Source organism: Pteropus medius, unplaced genomic scaffold, assembly GCF_902729225.1.
Source record: "Pteropus medius unplaced genomic scaffold, Ma_sr-lr_union100, whole genome shotgun sequence".
Classification (NCBI taxonomy): Eukaryota; Metazoa; Chordata; class Mammalia; order Chiroptera; family Pteropodidae; genus Pteropus; species Pteropus medius.
This window is the reverse complement of record NW_024340696.1, coordinates 10,379,791-10,401,436: the sequence shown is the minus strand read 5'-3', so window position 1 is coordinate 10,401,436 and position 21,646 is coordinate 10,379,791. Positions and strand designations below refer to the sequence as shown.

General features: G+C 43.6%; 1 protein-coding gene across 4 annotated transcripts in view; it reads right to left on the bottom strand.

The window, feature by feature from the left end:
• KIAA1549L (KIAA1549 like) overlaps positions 1-21,646 on the bottom strand; it is a 230,885-nt gene that overhangs the window by 48,666 nt on the left and 160,573 nt on the right. For all 4 annotated transcript variants that reach the window (XM_039866602.1, XM_039866611.1, XM_039866630.1 and 1 more), the window contains exons 11-13: positions 14,648-14,811; positions 8,460-8,650; positions 2,801-2,928 (exon numbers count right to left, since the gene is read on the bottom strand). In XM_039866602.1, the coding sequence (XP_039722536.1) occupies positions 2,801-2,928; positions 8,460-8,650; positions 14,648-14,811 (483 nt within the window). The remainder of the gene's footprint in view (positions 1-2,800; positions 2,929-8,459; positions 8,651-14,647; positions 14,812-21,646) is intronic.

The window sequence follows — 21,646 nt, the reverse complement described above, 5'->3', positions numbered from 1 at the left end:
ACATTAGTTTTAGTTCAAAAGTCGAAGTGACTGTTTTGTTGAAAAATTTACAAATGGTTCTGCTTTCAAAATTCTGGCTCTTACATCATCCCTTTCGACTTCTGTTTAAATACACAGTCTTGAAACAGACTCTAGAACTGCCTTGCAGCTACAGTAACTAACGGGGCCACTGAGCTACCAGAACCCACGCCAGCCATGTTGCTGGCAGGATAGTGTCTTTCCCTTCTAAAGTTCTTATTTTCACCAAAGTGGAAAATTAGAAGCTATGGATGCAATAAAACTGTGGAAAACAAGAAAAGTTTTAGAATGACAGCCTGGTACATTATCATTTATTAATTAACCTTAGTAAACCCAAACCTTTAGAATGGATACTGAGCCATCAATAACAGTATCTGAATATTCCATACCAAGAGAATAATCTATTCTCAGAGGCCACAGTCACACGATAGAGAACTATTTGCAAGCTAACAATGTGAAGAAAAGGTACTTTTAGTTTTCTCCACAATTCCATTCAATGTTTTTCCTTCCTTCCTTCCTTCTCTTTTTCCTTTTTTCTTCCTTCCTTCCTTCCTTCCTTCCTTCCTTCCTTCTTCCTTCCTTCCTTCCTTCCTTTGCCTTCCTTCCTTCCTTCCTTCAACTACTTTCCTTCACCTTCCTCCTCCCTCCCTCCCTTCCTTTGCCTTTGATTCATAGTCCAATCCAATAAAATACACTATTGATTTTTTTGGTGAACTCTTTGGCAAAAAATAAAATGCAACTGAGTACTAAGAACCTGGAGAAAGGATGGCTTTAAAAAAAAAAACCATAAAAACCTCAACCTGGTACAGTAATTGCATTTTATTCATGTACCCCACTGTTTTTACTTCTGAACCTGCTGTTTAAATAATCAAAGTGACCTAAAAGAATAAGGAAGTAGGCAGAGAGTGTGGAAAAGCAAGAATGGAGAAAGTCAGCAGGAACATGTAGAGCAGACCAGTGTCTCACCAGCTGGATGGGGAGTGACGGGGTCTGAAGCTGGCTCTGCTCCCTCCTCTTTTATGAAATGCAGGGGAGGGGAAAGGCTCATCTTGTAAATGTGCATATTTTTATGTAAGAAAAAAGACACAGAACAGCATGTACGTTGATCCATTTTGTAAAATAAAACAAAGCAATACAACAAAAAAAGAAAGATACATGTATGTGTTGTCACATGCATGATAAAATGGTCTGAGGAAGGCATATATTAAGTTATTAGAAGTCATTTGAGGTTGGGGGTGAGTGATGGAGCATCTGGAGGAGGGTAGACTTTGATTTGACTGTATGTATTTCTGGGAAGGATATAAGGGAAGGAAGGCAAGGAGGGGTGGGGAGAGACAGGAGAAGCAGGGAGAGCATCTTGATTAGGTGGTGATGGCAGTCGCAGTACTTAGTTAAAATAACCCTTCCCTATGTCTTCACTGCCCGCTATCTCTGTGTTGCCTCCTTCCCTCTTGCCCATCTCTCTTAGCACCTCACTCCGGCAAGAAAGAGAAGAAAGTTGCTAAGTTCGTGTCCCCTTCACAAGTCAGAGCCTTTCTGGGCCTTTGTGAGCTGGCTTGGCAGAGAGCTGATGGGCAGGATTTCTGGCGTCCCAGGAAAACCCCATGTGTCACACCCTGATTCTGGTGTGAAAAGCACAGTCTCTGTGTTACAGGGCGTGGGGAATTTGGGAGAAGGAAAAATTCAAGGGTCAAATAAGTATAACCGTTTAAACAAGTGTTTTATATAATGACTGGGAATGGGGACCACATTCTTTCTGCAGAAGACAAATCCATTGTGGCATTATTTCTTTTCTTTCTGTTTTTGGTCAGAAAAAAAGAAATAAGTACATGACATCTGAAAACAAAAGAATACTCTGGCATTAGCTTTAAAAGAGAGCCCCTGAAACGCACTTCATCAAATTTTTTAAAAAGGAAGCACAGCTGTCCAGAGCCCCAGATTGCTTGGCTTTACACCTGGCATTTCTGTAGGACTCCACCTACGACCCTTTGAAATCAAAAGGAATTTTCCCTGATCCGAGTGGCAGTACAGGATACTTGAATCTGGGCTCCAGTAAGCCAGCATCACCCACGAAAGGACTGAGTGGAGAGGGGGGTCACCACAAAGGTACAATCAGGAGAGAGAGGCTACATGACGGGTTCCAACAGATGTGATCTGCAGATGGTGCTGCAGCAGAGTCAGGTAGCTCCAGTGACTTATAAATAAACTCCAACACCAAACCTTTATAAGGAGGGAGAAGATCTGTGTGAGAAAGAATCTCAAGAGTTAAAGGCAGAAGCATAGGCTCATTTTTATGATGACAGATTTATTACTCGGCTGTTTTTCCTAGGAGAGGTAAATTTGCAATATCTGGAGTCATTGACATAGACTGAACCCCTGAACCTTATCAGGGGAGTCAGGGCAAGAAAATGAGGGCAATATCCAAGACAAGCGGTGTTTCAGAGACCTGCCACCCTAGAGGACCTGGTGCTAGAAACGTCGATTCACTCAAGAATTAGAAAAATCTCTAAGCAAACATCAGTTCATTCTGCGCAGAGTTCTTCTAAGGCCCTGGACAATTCCATAAGAACAGAGGGCAGAGGGCACGAGACAGAGTAATTCAGAGAACGGGGTAAGGCCATACCCCAACAGGTAGGCAGGAAACTGATTCTTGGCCTTTGTTGGACACAACAGAAAAAACTGAGGGTTAAAGCAGCCTGGTGTGTGTGAGTGTGTGCACGCCTGAGTGCCTGTGTGTGGGGGACAGGCTCGGGGGCGGCGCTTGGCAGAGAAAGCGTCTCACCATTTCTCTTCCGTGCCTCTTCCTTTGTCACTTTCTGCTGTGCCATTACATTCTGGGGTGAGCGCCTCCCCGAGCTGGGCTTCCCTGATTCGTTGCTGATGACAGAGCCATTCTCACTGGGCGACCTGCTGGAGGTAACCATAGCAACAGGAAGATGGTAAGTTTCATCTAAGCAGCCTCTTCTCAAGGTTGTTTTATTTGCACAGTTTATGTATGTATTCTTTCATTCTGGTTTTATCCACAAAGAAGAAATGATATAGGAACAGAAAAAAAAAAACCCATACTACAGCATGGGTTAAGTGGCTGGTTGTTCTGAAGTGCATTTGCTGGCGCTTAGCTCTGCAGAGAAGTTCGGTGAGAGCAGCCCTCAGTTCCCACCTCTTTTTCATTAACCCCCGGTGACTATGGAAACAGTAGCGATGGTTTTTAAGCATGATCTTTTTAAAACACAGCACTTTGGATAGTGTCGCAGAATGTTTGATTCACATGGCATCTTCAAGGATAGGAATGAACCATGGTTTTTTTCGTTGACTCTCTCTTTACAGAAGAGACATCTTGACTACTAAAGTCACTCCCATCATTGACTTCTATGCCCTCTCTCTCTCTCTCTCTCTCTCTCTCTCTCACACACACACACACACACACACACACACGTTCTTTAACTGTGCTAACTGCTAACTACTTACATATAAAATTACCAATTTGAGCTATTCATTCATTCAGGAAATACTTTCTGTGTACCAACTCTATGCTGGGCATTGTGCCAGGTATATAATATATACAGATGTTAAGACGCTACCCATGCTCTCCAAGAGCTCTGCATCAGGAAGACCCACTATGTGCCAAGGACAATGCTGAATGCTTTCAAAACTGTTAATGAATCATGACAATCCACAGATTTGGTGATTGTCACCCTTGTTTAGCTCAGGGAAGTGAAGTGTCCATCCAGGGCAGAGTCGGGAAGTGGCAAATCACCCTGGAAGCCAGAGCTCCCGCTGAAGGTAGGGGCTTTCCCCACAGGCCAGCGCAGCTTCCTTTTACTGTCTTCTACAATGTCCCAGACAAAGCAAGTCTTAACACAGGGCCTCTTGCCTTCCCTCAGAGCAGATGCTGGTCTTCCAGAATCTGGTGGGAAAATGGGCTCTTGCGAGCCCCTGCTGAGGTTCATGCTCCCCCAGGCCTCAGATCATGCTAGCCTGTGGGTGGGCTGAGTATAAACATCAGCTGTCTTGCCCTCTGTGGGGAAGATAACCAGGAGGCAGATAACCAGAGGCCTCATCAAACCCCTCGTTCTTGTATTGTCAATTGTCCAAATTTAGCACTTCGTGTAATCTGGTCCCTACACTGGAAAATTGGAATAAAATATAGCACTTGACCAGTAAGTAAGGTGTTTCTTAAGTGGAAGCCTTTTTCCTCCTCCCTTCCCCCTCTTCATCCTCTGGAAATTGAGAATGCTCAGTTCTATATACTTTCATGTACTTTAGCACCCTAAAAACCACACTGAAAAGTACCTACTTGCAACCGTGGGGGTAAGACGGAGTGTGCCAAAAGCAACATGTTCTTTGGCAAAGTTCCACGGACAAGTATAAGTTTGGGAAATGTTTACTCTATCCCTTCTCTGGATATTCATAATGCACATCAGCACATCGAAGGCTCTGATTTGTTCTGTCATTGAGACTCATCTTGTTTTGTTTAATCCAGCATTTCCCAGTTTATTTGGCTACAGGCCTCTTTTACCACAAAAACCTGTTAATCCTATAAAATTAGTAACATAAAAAATGTAGTTTGGGAAAATATGGATAAGGCATTAATTTATTGAATATATATTATTTACTCAATAGCTATTTGATCACTGAATGCTGGATATACAAATACACACACACAGAGAAGACATATGTCCTTTGGTTATTTTCAAAATCTCACAGTTAATGGCACATAATCTTCTAACTGGCTTTATTGGGACAAAGAGGCTTTTGGTGAGGTCCAGAGGAAAGGAAAGAGAAAGGCTTCTTGTAATCTATTTGACATGCCCAAAATACTTAATGGTTTTTGCAACATTTGCATATCTTTCTCATTTGATCCTGAAATAATCTTCTAGCTGTTCTTCTTACTTCCAGGAAAGGTGTGAATGAGCAGATATCTAGAGAGAAAAAACCCTATTCTTCTTTACTCTTTGTGCCAGTTTATAGACCTATATTTACATGAGGCCATCAACCCAAAATTTCTGATCCAAAACAGAGAGAGACTTGTACATGTGTCCACTCACACAATGGTAACAAACATGTTTTTGAAAGAAAATGTCACCTGCAAGGTTGCAGTTTTGGGCTACTGAAGAGTCCCCATTCTGAGGATATGGGTGTACACGGAACCTGAAGAACAACTTCAGGGGAGTGGGTGGGAATTAATCAATGGCTGAACAATTATGGCCAATCAGCACAATGAAGTACCCACTGCAAATAGCTGTCCTTGTGAGGTTGATTCTCTGTGCCGGCCCATTAATCCCAGTCAGAGACCAACAAAATAGCATCACCAGGAGACTAAGTAAGGAAAATGACCCACAATATCTGTCTGGTTGTCTGCAAGTGGCTGAATGCTCATGTTCCTTCAGTTTTAAACCAATTTTAAAAATACCTTAAAGACCACTAAATCACTGGTTTCCCCTGTTTTTCCCTTGCAAAACTTTTCAGATCATCTAACAGAGCCATTTTGAGAGGTCCTGCAGTCCTGATCGAGTGGGAGTCAAAAAGCTGATGTGGCAAGATGGGAAAGCCAGAAACACAGACGCATGACGGGTTTGCTCTTTGGTTTGGCATCTTAAAATCTTCCCACACGATCAGAGGTTCTGGTCAGCTGAACTTGAACAGAGGTTAGGTTTCTCCCACAGCTCTGGCAATGATATAGCCAGCCCTTAGTAAAATTATACTGTAGTGGTAAAATTATGAGACAAACACAGAAATCACTCAGCAGTGTACACATTGTTTTCTTTATCTGTATTTGCTTCATTTGCTAACATTTCTTAATAAAAATCCGGGGTAACTAATTCAATTTGGTTAGCAAGAGTCGACTTCTTGCTAATTTAAGAAGAAATGCTTGAAACAAACTCTTTAAAAAAAAAGAATACTTGTTCTAAAAATTTTTTTTAAAGAAATCTTTATGCAATTTAAACCACTCAGCTGGAATGGGTGGAAAAGAATTTTTATTCTTCCTGACAGTGCTATGTTAATATCCTAATTTTAGTAATTCTACTTATTCCTTTTCAGTGTCCTCTAAGGTGATAAGTTGTTAACATGCTTTTATTGTATTTGGCAAAAATCACCATGAGAATAATTATTTAGGTAATATTACTTGCTAGACAACTCAGATAAATCATCTACTGCAGGAATAGATGTATGTGTCTCTGTATATTTCAATTCTGCCTTGCTTAGGCTCTCCCTTGCTGGCGTAGCTTGTTGCAGTAATGGTCCCAGTTTGTTCACACCTCCCTGTAACCAAACTTTGGGGAGTTCCCTCACACAACGACTCTGGACTTGACCATGTATTTTGCTTTGGCCGATAGGGCAGTAGCAAATATAATAGAGCAGAGACTGAAAAAGTGCTTGCAATTCGGGGCTTATTTTCTTGTCGCCCTTGGAACCTTGTAACCTACCTTCTGAGAAAGCCAGCGCTAGCCTTCTGGAGGATGAGAGAACATGTGCCAGGAGGCCCCAGTTTCCTGGCCCCCCACACAAGGACATTAATCACTACAAAATGGAAAATTCATTCCTTTGTATTTCCATACTCCACCAATGATGGATCAGAAAATCTTGTCAGCCCTTCCTCCAGAATACCTCTAGAATCCAGTTGTGTCTCACACCGCCATCTCTCAGCTGGCCTCCTGCAACGGCCTCCTAGCAGGTCTGCCTGCTTCTGCTCTGCTTCTCTACAGCCTACTTTCCACACAGCAGCCAGAGCGAGTCTTTAAAACTGCAAGTCGCATCATGTCACTGTTCTTCTCAAAGCCCTCCAATGACTTCTGACCTTTATTCACAACAAAATTCCAAGTTCTGACATTGGTCCGTAGAGCCTGACAGGCTTGGCTTTTGGCAACTCCTCTAACTCAACTGCAACTACTTCCTCCTAGTTCACATCAGCCCCTGGGGCCTTCTTGCTCTTCTTTAAAGCAAGTCAAGAAGCTCCCTCCTCTGGGATTTGTAAACGCTGTTCCGTCGACTTGGAACATTCTTGCCCTAGACAGCCGTGAGGCTTACACATCCTTTCAATCAGGTCTTTCCCAAATGTCACTTTATCAGAGAGCCCTTCCTTGACTTCCTGCTAGAATAGCATCAGGTCCCCTTCTCCATCTATCTCTGTACCATGCTTTAGTTTTCTTCTTTATACTCATCGTCACCCGACCTACTATGTATCTGTTTCTCTGTTTATTGCCCATCTGTCCCCACCGCGTTGTAAGCCCCATCAGAGCAGGAACTTTGTCTTGTTCACTGCAGTACCATCGGTGTCTGGTAAACAGCAAAGAATCAATAACCATGTTAGGTGAAAGGAGGGAAAGAGGAAAGGAGGCAGGACGGATGGAGCTCTCCCAGCCATTGTGGTCTCAAGGCAAAGGAGAAGGGTTGGCAACAGCAGCTGGTTTAGCCAGCCAACAGGGCTTGCCATAGAGTTCAGTATCTCTTCATAAGGCTTTTGCAAAGTCCTTATAGCAAATCCCCTTCCCGTTAGCCTCACCTCTCCCATATATTATCCACATTGCCACCTGAGTCAGCTTTCTGAAATACAGGCTAGACATGGCTGTCTGCCTGAAGAACTTTCTGTGGTTTTCTATTGCCTAGAACATAAAAGCCAAACTCCTTAGCCTGGCCGTTAAAACTCTCCACAATTTTAATCTACCTTCTGGTTTCATCCTTCACAACATCCCAGCCGCCATGAGCTCTAAACTCCAGGGACATTCACCATTACGTGAGCATGGCTGTCCCTGATCTCTCCCAGCTCTTCAGACTGAGCGCCTTTTTCTCTTCTTACCTACGGACACCCCACTCACCCTTCAAGGCCCAGCTGAAACAGAAGCTCCTCCACGAGCTTTCCCTCAGCAGAATTAAGTTCTTCCTTCTCCCTTTTCCACAGCACTTTGTTCGGACTCCGCTGTGGGCGCCCACGCATCGTGCTTGGTATTCCAGCTGTTTATCTCTCTGTCTCTCCATCATGAGATCCTTGGGGTCAAGAATCAACCTTAAACCTTTTTGTAGTCCTCTCAATGCCTGTCAATGTGCTCTGTTCATAGCAAAAACTCAATAAAGTTTTTTAACTAAAATCATAAACTATTGCGAAACTGTCAGATAAAAACAACTGTTATGCTGAATGAAAGGCACCGCTTTTAAGAGAAGTTTAAAACCACGTTGGACATCAGTGCCAAATTTATTATACTACAAGCTAAATCTCCGCTGCGTGGTTGATTTGCGATATGAAATCTTACAAAGGGTGGATCGTGAAAAGCAGGTATTGTGATTCTGCTCATCTCCCTTAGTCTCCTTTTCAAATATTCAAAATGAGCACAAAGGGGAATTTTTAAAGAGGACAGAGGAATTAACTTGAAGGCTTTGTCTGCTCTCACCATCAATTATTTCTCTTGCTGACACGGAGAGGGAAACGTTGGCCCCGTGCCTACCTCTTTCTGGATTCAGTGGACTTGGCCGTCTTGATAGTGCTTCCATCCTGGGCGACGTCCCTCTCCTGCAAGGTAGGAACATCTCTAACAGGGAGTGGAAGGACCACTGTCTCCTGGGTCACAGGGATGACCTCCTCATCCGCTCCTTGCTGGCCCAGGTGCTGTTTGGCATAATCAAAGCCTTGCACAGGCTGCAAAAGAGGAAACAGATTTACAGTCATGTTTCTGGCAAAGTGTGACTCTAATGACTGCTTTGAGAGAAGACAGGCAGGAAAGGGTATGTGATGGGACCATACTTAGCTATCTGATAAACAAGAGTTAAATCAAATCTCCATAATTTCTGTCAGCAAAATCAGAGGCCATGTTAATTCCAGCTAGCTACAGAATCTCTATAGATAATATTTATTCAGAAAAATGAATAGTGTAAACAAGATGCAAATATGTGTGTGAGAATGAACTTCAAGAATTTTGGACCACTAATTTTAAGTCTCTAGGTACGGCTAATTAGAAACTCTTAATTGATACGTTAACTAACAGGTCCTGTATCATCTCCTACCTAGGAATATTTTGTCATCCCTTCACTCCTGCGCAGTAACAGGTGTGTGACTTTGCCAAGTTACTTGAACTCTGAACCTCAATTTTTCACCTGAGAAATGAAGATATATGTATCTGCTATACCTCCACCATCCCTGAAAACAGAGGGAAAGAAACATGCTACCACATGTGAGGTAGTACAATTATTAACAGTAAAATGGAATTTATGAAATCACTATTTAATCTAGACCTCTCCCTTAAGCAGGCTGGCTTTCCTATAATTCATTACTAGGAAATTAGTAAGGCTTTTATTGCGCAAAGTCTGAAATCCCGGGTGAATAGGGCAGCTGTGAGCAAAACCCAACAGTCCTCTATTAGTGTGGTAATGAAAAACCAAGAGGCATGTTTAAACAGTCCCTGGGAGTGTCTCTGTTCTGCTTTATACCCTAAAGCAGCACAATACAGATTTGAGCCAGGACAATGGGGCGGTTAAGGGCAACAGCTCCAAAAACAGACTGTCTGGATTCAAATCCTGACTCTGCCATTTGTTAGCTGGGTGACCTTGGGTATGACTGAAATTCCCTGTACATCAGTTTCCTCATCTGTAAAATGGAGGTAATAATAGTGTTAACAGGATAAAACGTGTTTGTATATGAGAGTGATATTTAACCACCCTCAAAGGGATGCTGTGTGGATCAAATAAGTAGATTCAAATTCAGCATCTAGCTAAGTGCCTGGCACATAGTAAGTGCTCAATCAAAATTCATCGATATCGTTTGCCTTCCGACTAAATCATAGTCCAGGTGAAACAGACATCAGTGATTCTCTTCAAGAAAATTTGGAGATGAAATTTGACCTCCACCATTTGGGTTTTATCAGAACTTGATATAATTAGAAACTAGCTCTTCCTTCTGCAGCCAATTTAGCTGAGAAACATAACAGGAAGGCTCCAGCTGGATTTAATGGTCTAGGACTGTGATCCAACCTGTTAAATCTTGCTACTGTGTTTCAGAACAGAGTTTTATTGCTAAATCCAGCAAAGCTTCTTATTTTAAGCTGTCTGTAGCTCTGCCATGGACGGTTCCCTCAAGTCCATGGGTCACTCACTCTGGGAAGGGGTGTGCGCACCCCTCCCTCTTCTCTGAGACACTCACACTCTGACCCATGTGGTAATCATGACATTCTATGCCAGGATCTGGGACTCTGTCTCTGAAACAGTATGTTCATTTCACTCCCCTAAGAGTGGAGCTTTTGGATGACTGGATAGTGTTTCTAGAATACTGAATTGCCTGCTCCTCCTACGATCAATTGGTTATCAATTGGTTCGACTGAAATGTTTCCAGAAGCTGAGCTTTTCTCTCCTAGTCCACTGTTTTTATTGACTCCTGCCTTGGTCTTGTTGCTTCTATTCTACTCTTTTCCAGGCCCACCCTTGACAAGCTCCAAAGTTATCTCCCTTAAATCATATCAGGTCATTAAAAATGTTTCGAGGCCCTCTAAGTCCTTGGCAAGGCAGGCAAGGCCCTTCACATTCTGGCTGAATCCACCTGCCCCATTTCATCTCCTGTTGGCCCCTTTTCTGCAATACCCTCACGTCCCCATTATCCTATTCGGCTTTGTTCCAACTGTAGTTGTTGAGCACTGGCTTGTGCCCAGGACTGTGCTTGATGCTGGCGAAATAAATACGAATAATAACTGGCTTCTGACCCTCAAGGAACTCACAGTTTCGGCTTCATTTGTTATTACTAGTACAGTATCAAAAACATTACATAAACTTGTCATTTCGTCATACAGTTCAAGAAGGTAGGTACTATTACGGTTTCCCATTTTAAAGATGAAGAAACTGAGGCTTAGAGAGGTCAAGTGACTTCCCCAGGCTCACACAGCTCGTCTATGGTGGAGCCAGAGCCAGGACCTCCAACCACTGCTGATGATTCTTCCTATGGCCTTTCCTTTCCTTCTGCAGCCTGCCATCTTGGCTGGGCTCTCCTACTGTACTCGGCCTCACTTCTGTGCTAAGATTCCTGGCACATTAGTGAGGAATTAGAAGTCTCCAGTGGCAGCTAAGACTTCCCAAGAACCCAGTGAGGACAAGCTGGCTCTGGCCCTCTCCTCCCCGTCGCTCTCTCTGGATTTGGCTTCTCACCCTTCACACTGACTTGAAGTTATCTGTTGGATCCTTCAGGGTACTGGGTTGATGATGGGTGAGCAGAAATAGAGACATTAAGGTATTAGAAGCTTAAAACGTGGCCACTGTTATCAGGTTAATAATAATCCCTGCATATGTTCAGTATTTAGAGCCCGCAAAATTCATTTCATCCTCACAATAACTCCATGTTCATTTCATCCTCACAATAACTCCATGAGGTAAGCAAGGCAAACATCATAGTCTTCATTTGACAGGTAAGAAGACAAAGCTCAAAGGGGTTCAGTGACTTGCTCAAGATCACACAGCTAATTGGTGAAAGACTCAAGACCAGTCCCTCACTCTTCTGACTGACAGGGTAGTGGTCTTTCAACCTTCAACTTGAAAATTACCTGAGATTAGCTAACTGCCCATTGGACAAACATTACGAACCCCAACCCCATTAACTTATCATCATTAAGTATCTATGGTTACTTCGATGAGTTTTATAAAATTATCAAATCAAAGTAATCTCCAATAATTTCAAAGGTACTCATATTTAAAAAAGAAAGCATGTGTAATAATAAAAGCCAACTTGTACATAATATTTATTATATACTGGGCATAGCTCGAGGTAACTTATGTAACTCACTTGATCCTCACAACAACCTGTAAGTGAATACTGTTATCTCCATTTCATGGGTGAGGAAATTGAGGCAAAAAGAAGTTAAGTACAGGGCATACTAGCATGCGAGGAAAAGGAAACAGTTGGATACCTTTGGGAGTGACCAACCTGTTCTGAGCAGATGGCCATGCCAACCACTGCAGGCCCTCCAAGTCCATCCTGTGTCTGGATATGGCCCTAACTGGTGTCTGCTAAGGCTGCCTATCCCGGGGTGCCATGTTCTCCTCAATTATATGAAGGAAAAAACTGGGCAAAGGCTGTGGACTCAATGACGAAGAGTAAAGGGAAGTGAATTAGGAAGAAAGGAGGTGACAAATGGCACGATGCCTGGCCCTCCTGCATTTATCACCTTCTCTTTTTTTTTGAATTAATTAATTTTTTATGGTGACACTGGTTAATGAAATCCAATAAGTCTCAGCTGTACATTTTAACGGTAAGGCCTAAATATATTTACACTGTGTGTTCACTTCCCATAGTTAGATTTCTTTTTGTCACCAAATATTTGACCTCCTTTACCCCGTCTACCTCCCCCCCCACACTCCCCATCTCCTTCTTGACATTCTATCTGCAGAAGCCTAAATGACAACTTTGGTAACAGGTTCTGCCTTTGACAGACGGGGGGTGTATACGCCCTGGCCTTGGCTCCCAGGACAGTCACACTCACATCTTCATAGCATGCTAAGTATATTACCGAGTCTCAGCAAGGATGCCCGGGAATGTACTCTGGCACTGCATCCTGTGTTCTGATGACACACAGTGATATCCCGGGAGACTGGGAGACCATCCTTCTAGTCTATGGACTGGTGGCGAAGGCTAACTTTTTCGTCCCGCCTCATCCCTTGACATTAAATAAATTCTGCTCACACACACAGGTTGTGAGCAGTGAGGCAGGTGGCTCTCCTCTTCCAAACACTGCACTGTCCCTGGGTTGCAACAGAAGAACTGTGGTAAGAAAGAGGCAGGTCCACCCTGCTCATTTCCCATGATAAAAGGGCTTTGGAAATCAAAGTGTGTAGACCGGCCTCACAGAGGGAGAAAACAACCAGCATCAACACACACAAGTGAATTTAATCATCTTGTGGAACATAAATTTGCTTAATTTTCAACATCAGCCAGGTATCTCTCGAAGCACGATGCATTGGGTAGGGATATAAAAAAAGGGGCTGTGAGAACCCACAAACATCAATCTGTTCCAGCTTCAGATAGTGCTCAAGCCAGAAGGTATGCTGAAATGTGCTGGCCAACTCATCTTGGCAAATTAATAACATTTTGGCTTAATCTATAACACAAAGATGGCATTTATGACCTCAGTAGGACATGTTTTGCATTGCTGGACCGGGCTGCAATTAGATTCTAGTGATTACTGCTATGTCTGAAAGGCTCAGGTTGTAACTAAGCTAAGATAGAAATGAAATACTCCTTCCTGGAACAGTTTCATTTTTCACTGCTTGGGTTATTACCAACATCGTGCCACATCTGGGAAGCGGGCGGCTTGGTGTCAACAGAAACAACAACATTCTTTGGGGTTTGGCTCTTTAGCAGACAGGGTGTCAAATCAGGCTGCAGCTTCTCAACAGGTGAATTGGTTTAATAAACAGTAACATTCATCTGATTACTTTTGCTGAAGCGAGGTGTGATCACCCAAAAAGAACGAGGCCTGTGTGGCTCCCGGCAAGGATGTGAAACTCCGAGCACTGTGTCATTCCAGCACAGGTGGACAAAGCTCTCAGGTTCAGAGCAGGAAGGGGATTCCATCTGCCAAGGCTCAGGGTTCAGGGAGGTGTATAAAGTAGAAAGAGCCCAAAGACTCAGAAATGGGCCTGAGTTAACCCTCTGCTGAGAGCTATGTGACTTTGGACAAGTCCCACAGTCCCTCTTTTCTCTGGGGCCCTTAGCAGTGAAATGAAAATAATAAAACCTGTCCTGGCTACGACCTACCTCATAGGGCTGCTATGATGAGCACACGAGGTGACAGACCTAAAAGAGCCTGGCAAATTGTAAGGCATTCTTTAAACATCGAGTAGCACAGGTTATTAAATTTCCTTCGGGGACTACCACGAAGGGAGCTAGGTGACTAGAAAATTAGCCTTCAGAATTTCTGCAGTCCATTACCTTCCCAGTCACCGGAGGTGGCTGGGGCAGACCTGGGGAGGCTGTGGAGAGTGGACGAGGCTCCCAGCCAAGCTTCCTTGAAGCCACTGGACTGGTTTGACAGCCGTTTGGCCGAAGCTCTGTAGCTTGCCCATCCTGGCAGCCTCTGAAGCCAAGCCACTCCGGCTAACAGAAGAAGGAAAGTTTTGAGGGTCTAATGTTTCCCAAAAGCCTTGCTTTATGAGCCAAGAGACCTGGATCCACCATCAGTTCTGCTATTTACTAACTGTGTGATCTCGGAGTCGCTTCTTCTCCGTAAAAGGAGGGTGTCACATTAGATGACCACTAAGGCCTCTTTCAGCTCTATCTAGCTCCTGGTTTTCTGTGCTTCAGTTACCTTGGTGCAGTGAGGATTAACTGAATTGCTGCAAGCAAAGCACTCAGAAGCAGTTACAGCAAAGAGTAAGCATTAGGTAAAAATTAGCTATCATGTCCTGATCATAAAATAAGGTGTATAAAACAACACTGAATTGTTCACTTAAAAATGGTTAAAATGGTAAATTTTGTTAGGTATATTTTACGATAATTTTTAAATATTCAAACAGAAACTGATAAAGGGTCTCTCTCCAAATGAGGCTCAGTAGGATGTTTCTGAAGGTACTTGCAAGGGCCTCGAAAGCCAAGGGAGAAAACGCAGGCAGAGCCCCTGCAGGCTGGGACCCCCGCGCCTTTCTTCCCGCTTCCACCCTGTACCTTTGCTCTCTGAGGCAGGTTCATCACAGTGTCCGGCTTGAAGTCGTTCTTGTTCTTCCGGCAGAGTACAGCAGTGATGATGATGATGATGACTGTGACCACGGCGATGGGTGCCAGCACCGCGGCAATGATCCACAGGTTGTTGGGCGGGTTCTTCACCACAGCTGCGGGAAAGAGCCAGCAAGAAGCACATGACAAGGAGCACTGGCAGGGGGAAGGCAACCCGGAGATAAACGCCCCCAAGTCTCAAGTCATGAGATCGGTGAAGAGGGATTGGGATCAGAAAGGTTCTTGCCTTGGGCGAGTTACTCAAGGTCTCTGAGTCTCAGTCTCCTCATCCGTAAAATGGGGCACTCACTTTGTGAGGCGTCAGTGAGACAAGATACACGTGGTGCTTTGGTAGGTGCTCAATAAATGCTAGCCTTCACCATGACTAAGAGAAGGAGGAGGAAGATGGATCTGTATCAATTTTCCTCATTGGTGATGTCCAAGACATCTGAGGATCAGAGTAGTGCTGGAGTCAGGAGGCAAAGGCCACCGAGAAGAGGACTCTAACTATTGTAGTGAAGTCACCCTCTCAGTGAGCAATGATTAAAATATAACCTGGCGGACCTCCCTCCCTCCCACCTCCACAAATGGCTGGCTGGGGAAGCTTGGAAACACCTTGGTCTAATAAAAAAGATCATGTTGTCCTCAGAGCCGGGAGAAAAGAACAGAGTAACTGGAGCCATTGTCAGTAGGAAGAATGTGCTATTAGAATAGTAGGTGCCTCCAGCGGGTGGAGCTGGGATTAGTTAATCTGCAAAGGGCAACAGGGTGATGATCATGTTCTATATCACGGTAGGGGCTGGGGTTACACAGGTATATATACGTTTGTCAGAATTCATCAAATTATATATTTGAGATCTGCGCATTTCACTGTATGTAAATTTTACCCAGAAACATCACAAATGAATATTGAACTCTAGGCAATGATATGCATGCTAAAGTGTTTCAGGTTAAAGCTTACCGATGTTTGCAATTTACTTTGAAATGCATCAAAAAATAAGATGGATTAATGGGTGATTGGTGGGATGCACAGATAAATAGATACATGAAAATAAAAATGCTGATTGTGGAATCTAGGTGGTGGGAACATGGGTGTTGGCTGTACAATTCTTTCAACTTTTTAATAAGCTGGGTTAGGAAAGTGTATGAAAGAGAAAACGCTTTCGACATGAAATGGATGTGTGTCTCCCATGATCACTGCTGAAGAACCTTGGAAAACACTTCAGTCCAATCAAAAGGACCAATATGTTCTTAGAACTATAGTAAAGAAAATAGTAAGAAAAGCAATTGGCTGTAGGAAGGAAGAGTTACGGGGAGGGAGTGGGTTCTGCAGGAAATCTAGAAAATGAGAACCGAAGGTCAGGCAAGGACTTGCCCACACCAGGAGAGTGTGCTCCGTCTGGCAGATGTGAGTAATGTGGATAAATGGCAGGTCTATCCTGGTGGACCAGATGGCCACACTGGCTGTTTCAGCTTGGTGACACCCAAGTACCAAGTTCTCTTCTCTCCCACTCCTGAGATGATCTCATAGACTCCCGGCTTTAAATACCATCTCTGTTCTGATGATGCTCATTTATATATCCAAGCTCTACTCTGAATTCTAGATTCCTATATCCAACTGCCAGCTCAAATCTCCAATTAAAAACTTAAGAGATATCTCAAATTTAATATGTCCAGAACCCATCCTTAATTTCCCCCCCCGCAAAACCTTTTCTTCCTGTGATATTCTCCACGCCAATAAAAGGCAATTCCTTCCTTCCAGTTGCTCAGGCCAATAACTTTGCCGTGAATGTTGACCCTTCTCTTGTACTTTCGCCCAGTATCGTGTTCATCAACAAACCCTGTCAACGCCATCTTCAAAATATATCCAGAATCTGTTCACTTCTTTCTATTACCACTGTTTCACTGTGGTCCAAGCTACCAACATCTTTCACTTGATTTACTGCCATGGCCTCATACCTTGTCCCTGCCCCTATAGTTTATTTGCAACACAGCAGCTGGAATGACCATTTAAAAATTCAGATCATAACCCTCTTCTGCTCAAAACTCTCCAGAGGTTCCCACCCTACTCAAAGTAAGAGCCGGAGTCCTTATAATTTCTGTAAGACCCAAAGTGATCTGCCCCTCCAAGCAACTCTGTTACTTCTCCGGCCTTATAGCTCACTGCTCTTTCCTCAACTCGTTCTGCTCACGCTTACTGGCCTCCTACTGCTCTTCAAATGTGCTGGACATGCTCCTGTCCTAGGGCCTTTGCACTGGCTGATTTCTCTAACTAGAACATCCTTCACCTAGATATCCATGTGGCTCCCACCCTCACTTCTGTCGGGGCTCTGAACAACTGTCACCCTAGCTGTGAGGCCTTCCCTGTACTCTATATAAAATAACAATCTCTGCCCCTGGCACTCTCTGTGCCCCTCGTCATACTTAATTTTTCTCTAAAGCAGTACTTCTCAAACTTTAATGTGCACATCGATCAAATGGGAATCTTTCATATGTGGGTTCTGATTCCATAGGTTGGGGTGGGGCTTGAGATTCTGCCTTTCTAACAGGCTACCAAATCGTGTCCATGCAGCAGGCCCCCATGCAACACTTGAGTAGCAAAGCTCTAAAGCATATATCACTATCTGAAATGATTCATATGTAGTTGCTCATCATCTGTCACTCTCTACCCTCCATTAGAATGCATGCTCTAAGAGGGCAGGGAATGCCTCCACAGCACCTAGAACAGAGCCTTGCACAAAGTAGGTACTCAATTCAAAGATGAATGAATATATAAACGAATTACCTTATTCCTGCTGCAATTTGGCTCCCCACACAGATTTTCATACAGGGCAGAGTAACAGCTGGTTCAAAGTTAAAGTACCAACCCCTTGGTAGTTTTTAGTCCATATGTTAAATTAACATACTGCCAATCTGGTTTATGTAACAACCTCTTGTAAGACTGGTGAGCATGAGTTGATCCCCCTGATCCTGCTGACTCTGGGGCTACAAGATCAGTGAACCTGAGGACCAGACTCTGGAATAAAAGACTCTACCAGTAAGCACCACATTGTGAGGACCTGCCTGAGGAGCCATCTGTCTCTCGGACTCCAACCATCCCGACTTCAAATGGTCTCTGAGCCAAGACCTGCCTCTTACCAGGCAGCACTTGGATCTGGAGAGCTATTAGAACAAAAGAATTTCTTTTCTCCAGTTTTTATCAATTGGTGATTAATCACATTATTAACTTCTGAAAACATCTCATTAGCTAATGTGCTTTGGTTGACATTAAACATTTAATTGCTACTGCTTTTAGTAATTTGGTATTTATATGTGAGTTTATGCCATTAACATTTTTTAAAGCTTAGAGTTGCTGTGAAAAATATCAATATGCCTCTTTCTGGCCATGCTATTCTATCCTAATAGAGAAAAATGTACAGTGTATCAGAACATGACATCTTAAATATATACCTATTTTTTTCATTAGCAAGAATGAAATCTTTACATGTGTTTGCTTTTACTCAGCTTTGTTTTGGGGGATATATTCCTTCTTAGTGCAGTTTGTAAAATCCTTTCACCTCTACTTAAATGGGAAGAAAACAGATGTATCTTATGTACATTAAAAAATTAATTTAACAGTGGTCAAAGGAATAGTAAAGTTAGGTCAACTGAAGTCGTCCAAATCCAATATATTCAGTGGCAAAGAGATCTAAAACTACAAAGTCATGTACTGAGGTGAAAAGGAACAAATGGTTATTTAATTTGCAAGAATTTCAGTAGAGGATGGGAAAAGGGAACAACGTGGTCTGAGCATCTAGTGTGTTAGGCACTGTGACAGGACCTTGTCTGGGTGCTATGCTCACCCCCAATTCGAAGGAGAGCAAACTGAGCCCCAGGGAGGTTAGACATTTTTATAAAAAGTCATTTACCTGAAATACACAGTTTAAGTTTGTTCTGTTAACACACATGCATAGAAATATTTAGTATTTGTCAGAAAGAATGAAGTCAAAGGATCCACATAACCTAAACTAAGAATAAATTATTCTTCTATGGAACAAACCTTGAAAGGAGAAGGAATCGATTCAAAATTATTTCTGGCTCATGTTTCGTAGCTGTCAAAACACCAGAGTTCAGGACTGGTGTGAGTGGATGCACCAGAGGGGCCATCCCAGGGCCCAGTACCAGGTGATGCTTGGCCCACTTTGCTCTCCTGCCCAAACTCTTCCATGGCTGACATCCTACTCAAGGTGCAGCCTGTGAGGTTCACATGATTGTGGCCCCTCATGGTACCTCTGACCTCATGGCTGTTACCTTCCTCCATCAGTGACCTCCTCACTGGGTCTCAAGCCCTTCTCCCCTGCCTAGAACCTTGCCCCAGATGTCCTCAGATGGTCACTCAAAGGTTACTTCGTCAGCGATCCTCTTCTTGAACGCCCTCCCCCCATACACACACAATTTAAAATTGCAACCGTTATCTCTTCAACATCCCCTATCCCTTCCCTGCTTAATTTTTCTCCATGGCAATAAGCATCTACCATATTATTTATTCTGTCCAGGAGGGCAGGGGTTTTTGTCTGCTTCATTCACTGCTGTATCTCCAGTGCCTAGAATAGTATCAGGCACATAATATGTGCTCAAAAAAACATTTGTTGAAGGAATGAATGAGATAGATGTCTAATGGCCAAGTCAGATTCTATACAGGGAGAATACTCCTTACTCCACCAGCTGGATGACCACTCTGAAGGGCTTCTCACTCCAGAATCTGGAGCGGACGAAAACCTCATTGGAGGTTCAGCAGCTTCTTCGGAATTCACTGCTGTGCCATTACCTGGAAGTGACATGGGCCAAGTGGGCGCTGCACACTCCACCCAGGGTCTTGTGCACAGGCCACTGCACACTGGTCCTAGCACTAGTAATTTAGAAGACACTGGAACACATGAACAGTAACACCCTCCTTCAGAGGGACAAGGTGTTCGTTCAACACTGTGACTCTATTCAAAGCCCTGACCTCAGATGCACATTGCAGGCTGATTTCAAAACTATTAGGAGAGAATGAGATTTGAAACATCTCTGTTCCTCTTCTCTGTTGGTCTCAGTTACCTCTTCATCTGATTCTGGGCAGGGAGGCATTTCCCCGGGTCTGTCCTCTAGCGATAGTCTCCCCAAGAACTAAATTTTCTCTGGGATTTTTAACTTTAACCTATATCTACAACATTCTTGAAATCTATAGTGTTAACTTTAACCTCTCTCCTGAGATCCAGGTTTGAATCCCAACCATTTTCCTCACCTCTGCCCTCAATATTCCATCAACACCCCCTCAATATTTTATCAGCAGGCCCTCGATATCCCAACAGCGCCCCTTAATATTGCATTGCTTTAAACTCAATGTGGCCCAGACCGAATAAATTACCTTCTCCCTTCTAAAAACGCTTCTCTCCAATCCCTTTTCTATTTTTATTAATACTACTCTATTTTTGGAATTATATGGGTTCTTAACCTTTGAATCACCTTTCCTTCCTCATTCCCTCTCTCCTTTAATCCTTCTACCTTGTGGACAAATGAGACATGCAACCACACTTACCAAGTGTTAACACGATTGTACTAAGCCCTTTACATGCCATGATTACTTCATTTAGTCCTCCAAGTAGCTCTATTACGGCTGTGTTGTTTCTCTTATATTACCACTTTAGAGATGAGGAAAATGAAGGTCAGAGAGGGTCATTCATTTGTCTCTGAGCTCCACAGCTAGAAAGTGGAAGAGCAGGGATGTGCATCCAGGTCTGTCTTATTGCAAAGGCTCTGCTCTCAATTTATCTGCTTTGCTGCCTTCCAACCATAAGCCTCCCTGGGGGCCTGGTGGAGGCATTTAGCAAAAGTCAGTCCTTTGCCTTCACAAAAACAGAGCCAGACAATAGCTGGGGCTTGGGGGATGCTCTGCTTCAGGGGTCAAAGAAGACTTCAGAATAGGGAATGTGAGGAATGAATACTCCCGTGTGGCTGAAGCATTAGGTATGAAGGAGAGAAAAGTAAGCGGTATTGCTGGAAAAGGAGGCCGGAGACCAGGTCGGGAAGGGACCTGAACACCTGTTGAGTACCAGTTGTGAAGGGCTTGGCAGACCCATTCTAAGGAGTTTGAATTTTACTTTGTGAATAACAGGGAGTCACCAAATTTTGTTTTAAAGGAGTAAATCCAAGATCAGAATCCGTATGTTAGTATAACGACTCTAATTACAGTGTGGACGGCACATTAAGGGCAAAATGACTGAGGCTGAGTCATCTGGGAAGCACCTGCAAAGTCCAAGAGGAGATAGTAATGAAATGGACAACAGGAAATGGATTTATGAGTTATTACAGAAGGGAACTGAGAGGATCAAGTGGATTTAAAGGAAACAAAGAAGTGAGGGTGAGGAGCAGCAGCTCTGGAACCAGGCAGAACAGGGTCTGGATCCTGGCTCTGAGACATAGTCAAGCCTCTGTTTCCAAAAGGTTCTATGCATCTTCTAATCTGATACGATCTCTTTCCCTGATACAATCTCTAAAATCTTCCACTGTTGCCCATCAACCACCATCAGCAAAGTCCCCTTAGCCTCGACTACTTCTCCTGGCACTCCATTCACCTCTTGCTCTAAATAAAGACAGCTCTCTTCTTTCTGCCCCTTCCCAAGTACCACAAGACCTAGAGCAGATGTGAGGAGGCCACAGAACTGAGAGGTCAAAGTAGGGGGTGGACTGGATGTTGAGGAAGAGACAACGAGCCAGGTAAAAATCTCCAGTGCAGGATAAGGGTCATCTGGGGATCCACGGGGGACTGCAGTGAGGATGGAGCAGCTTCAAAGGATCTGGGATTTTGAAAGAATAGAAGAAATGGTTTGGGCATAGCAGTGAAGACCAAGAAGGAGGGAAGCCCTGCCAATCTTATGGTATTTATCTCATCAGTCTGATGATTCTCAGTGTGCACCCCTGCTCAGACAC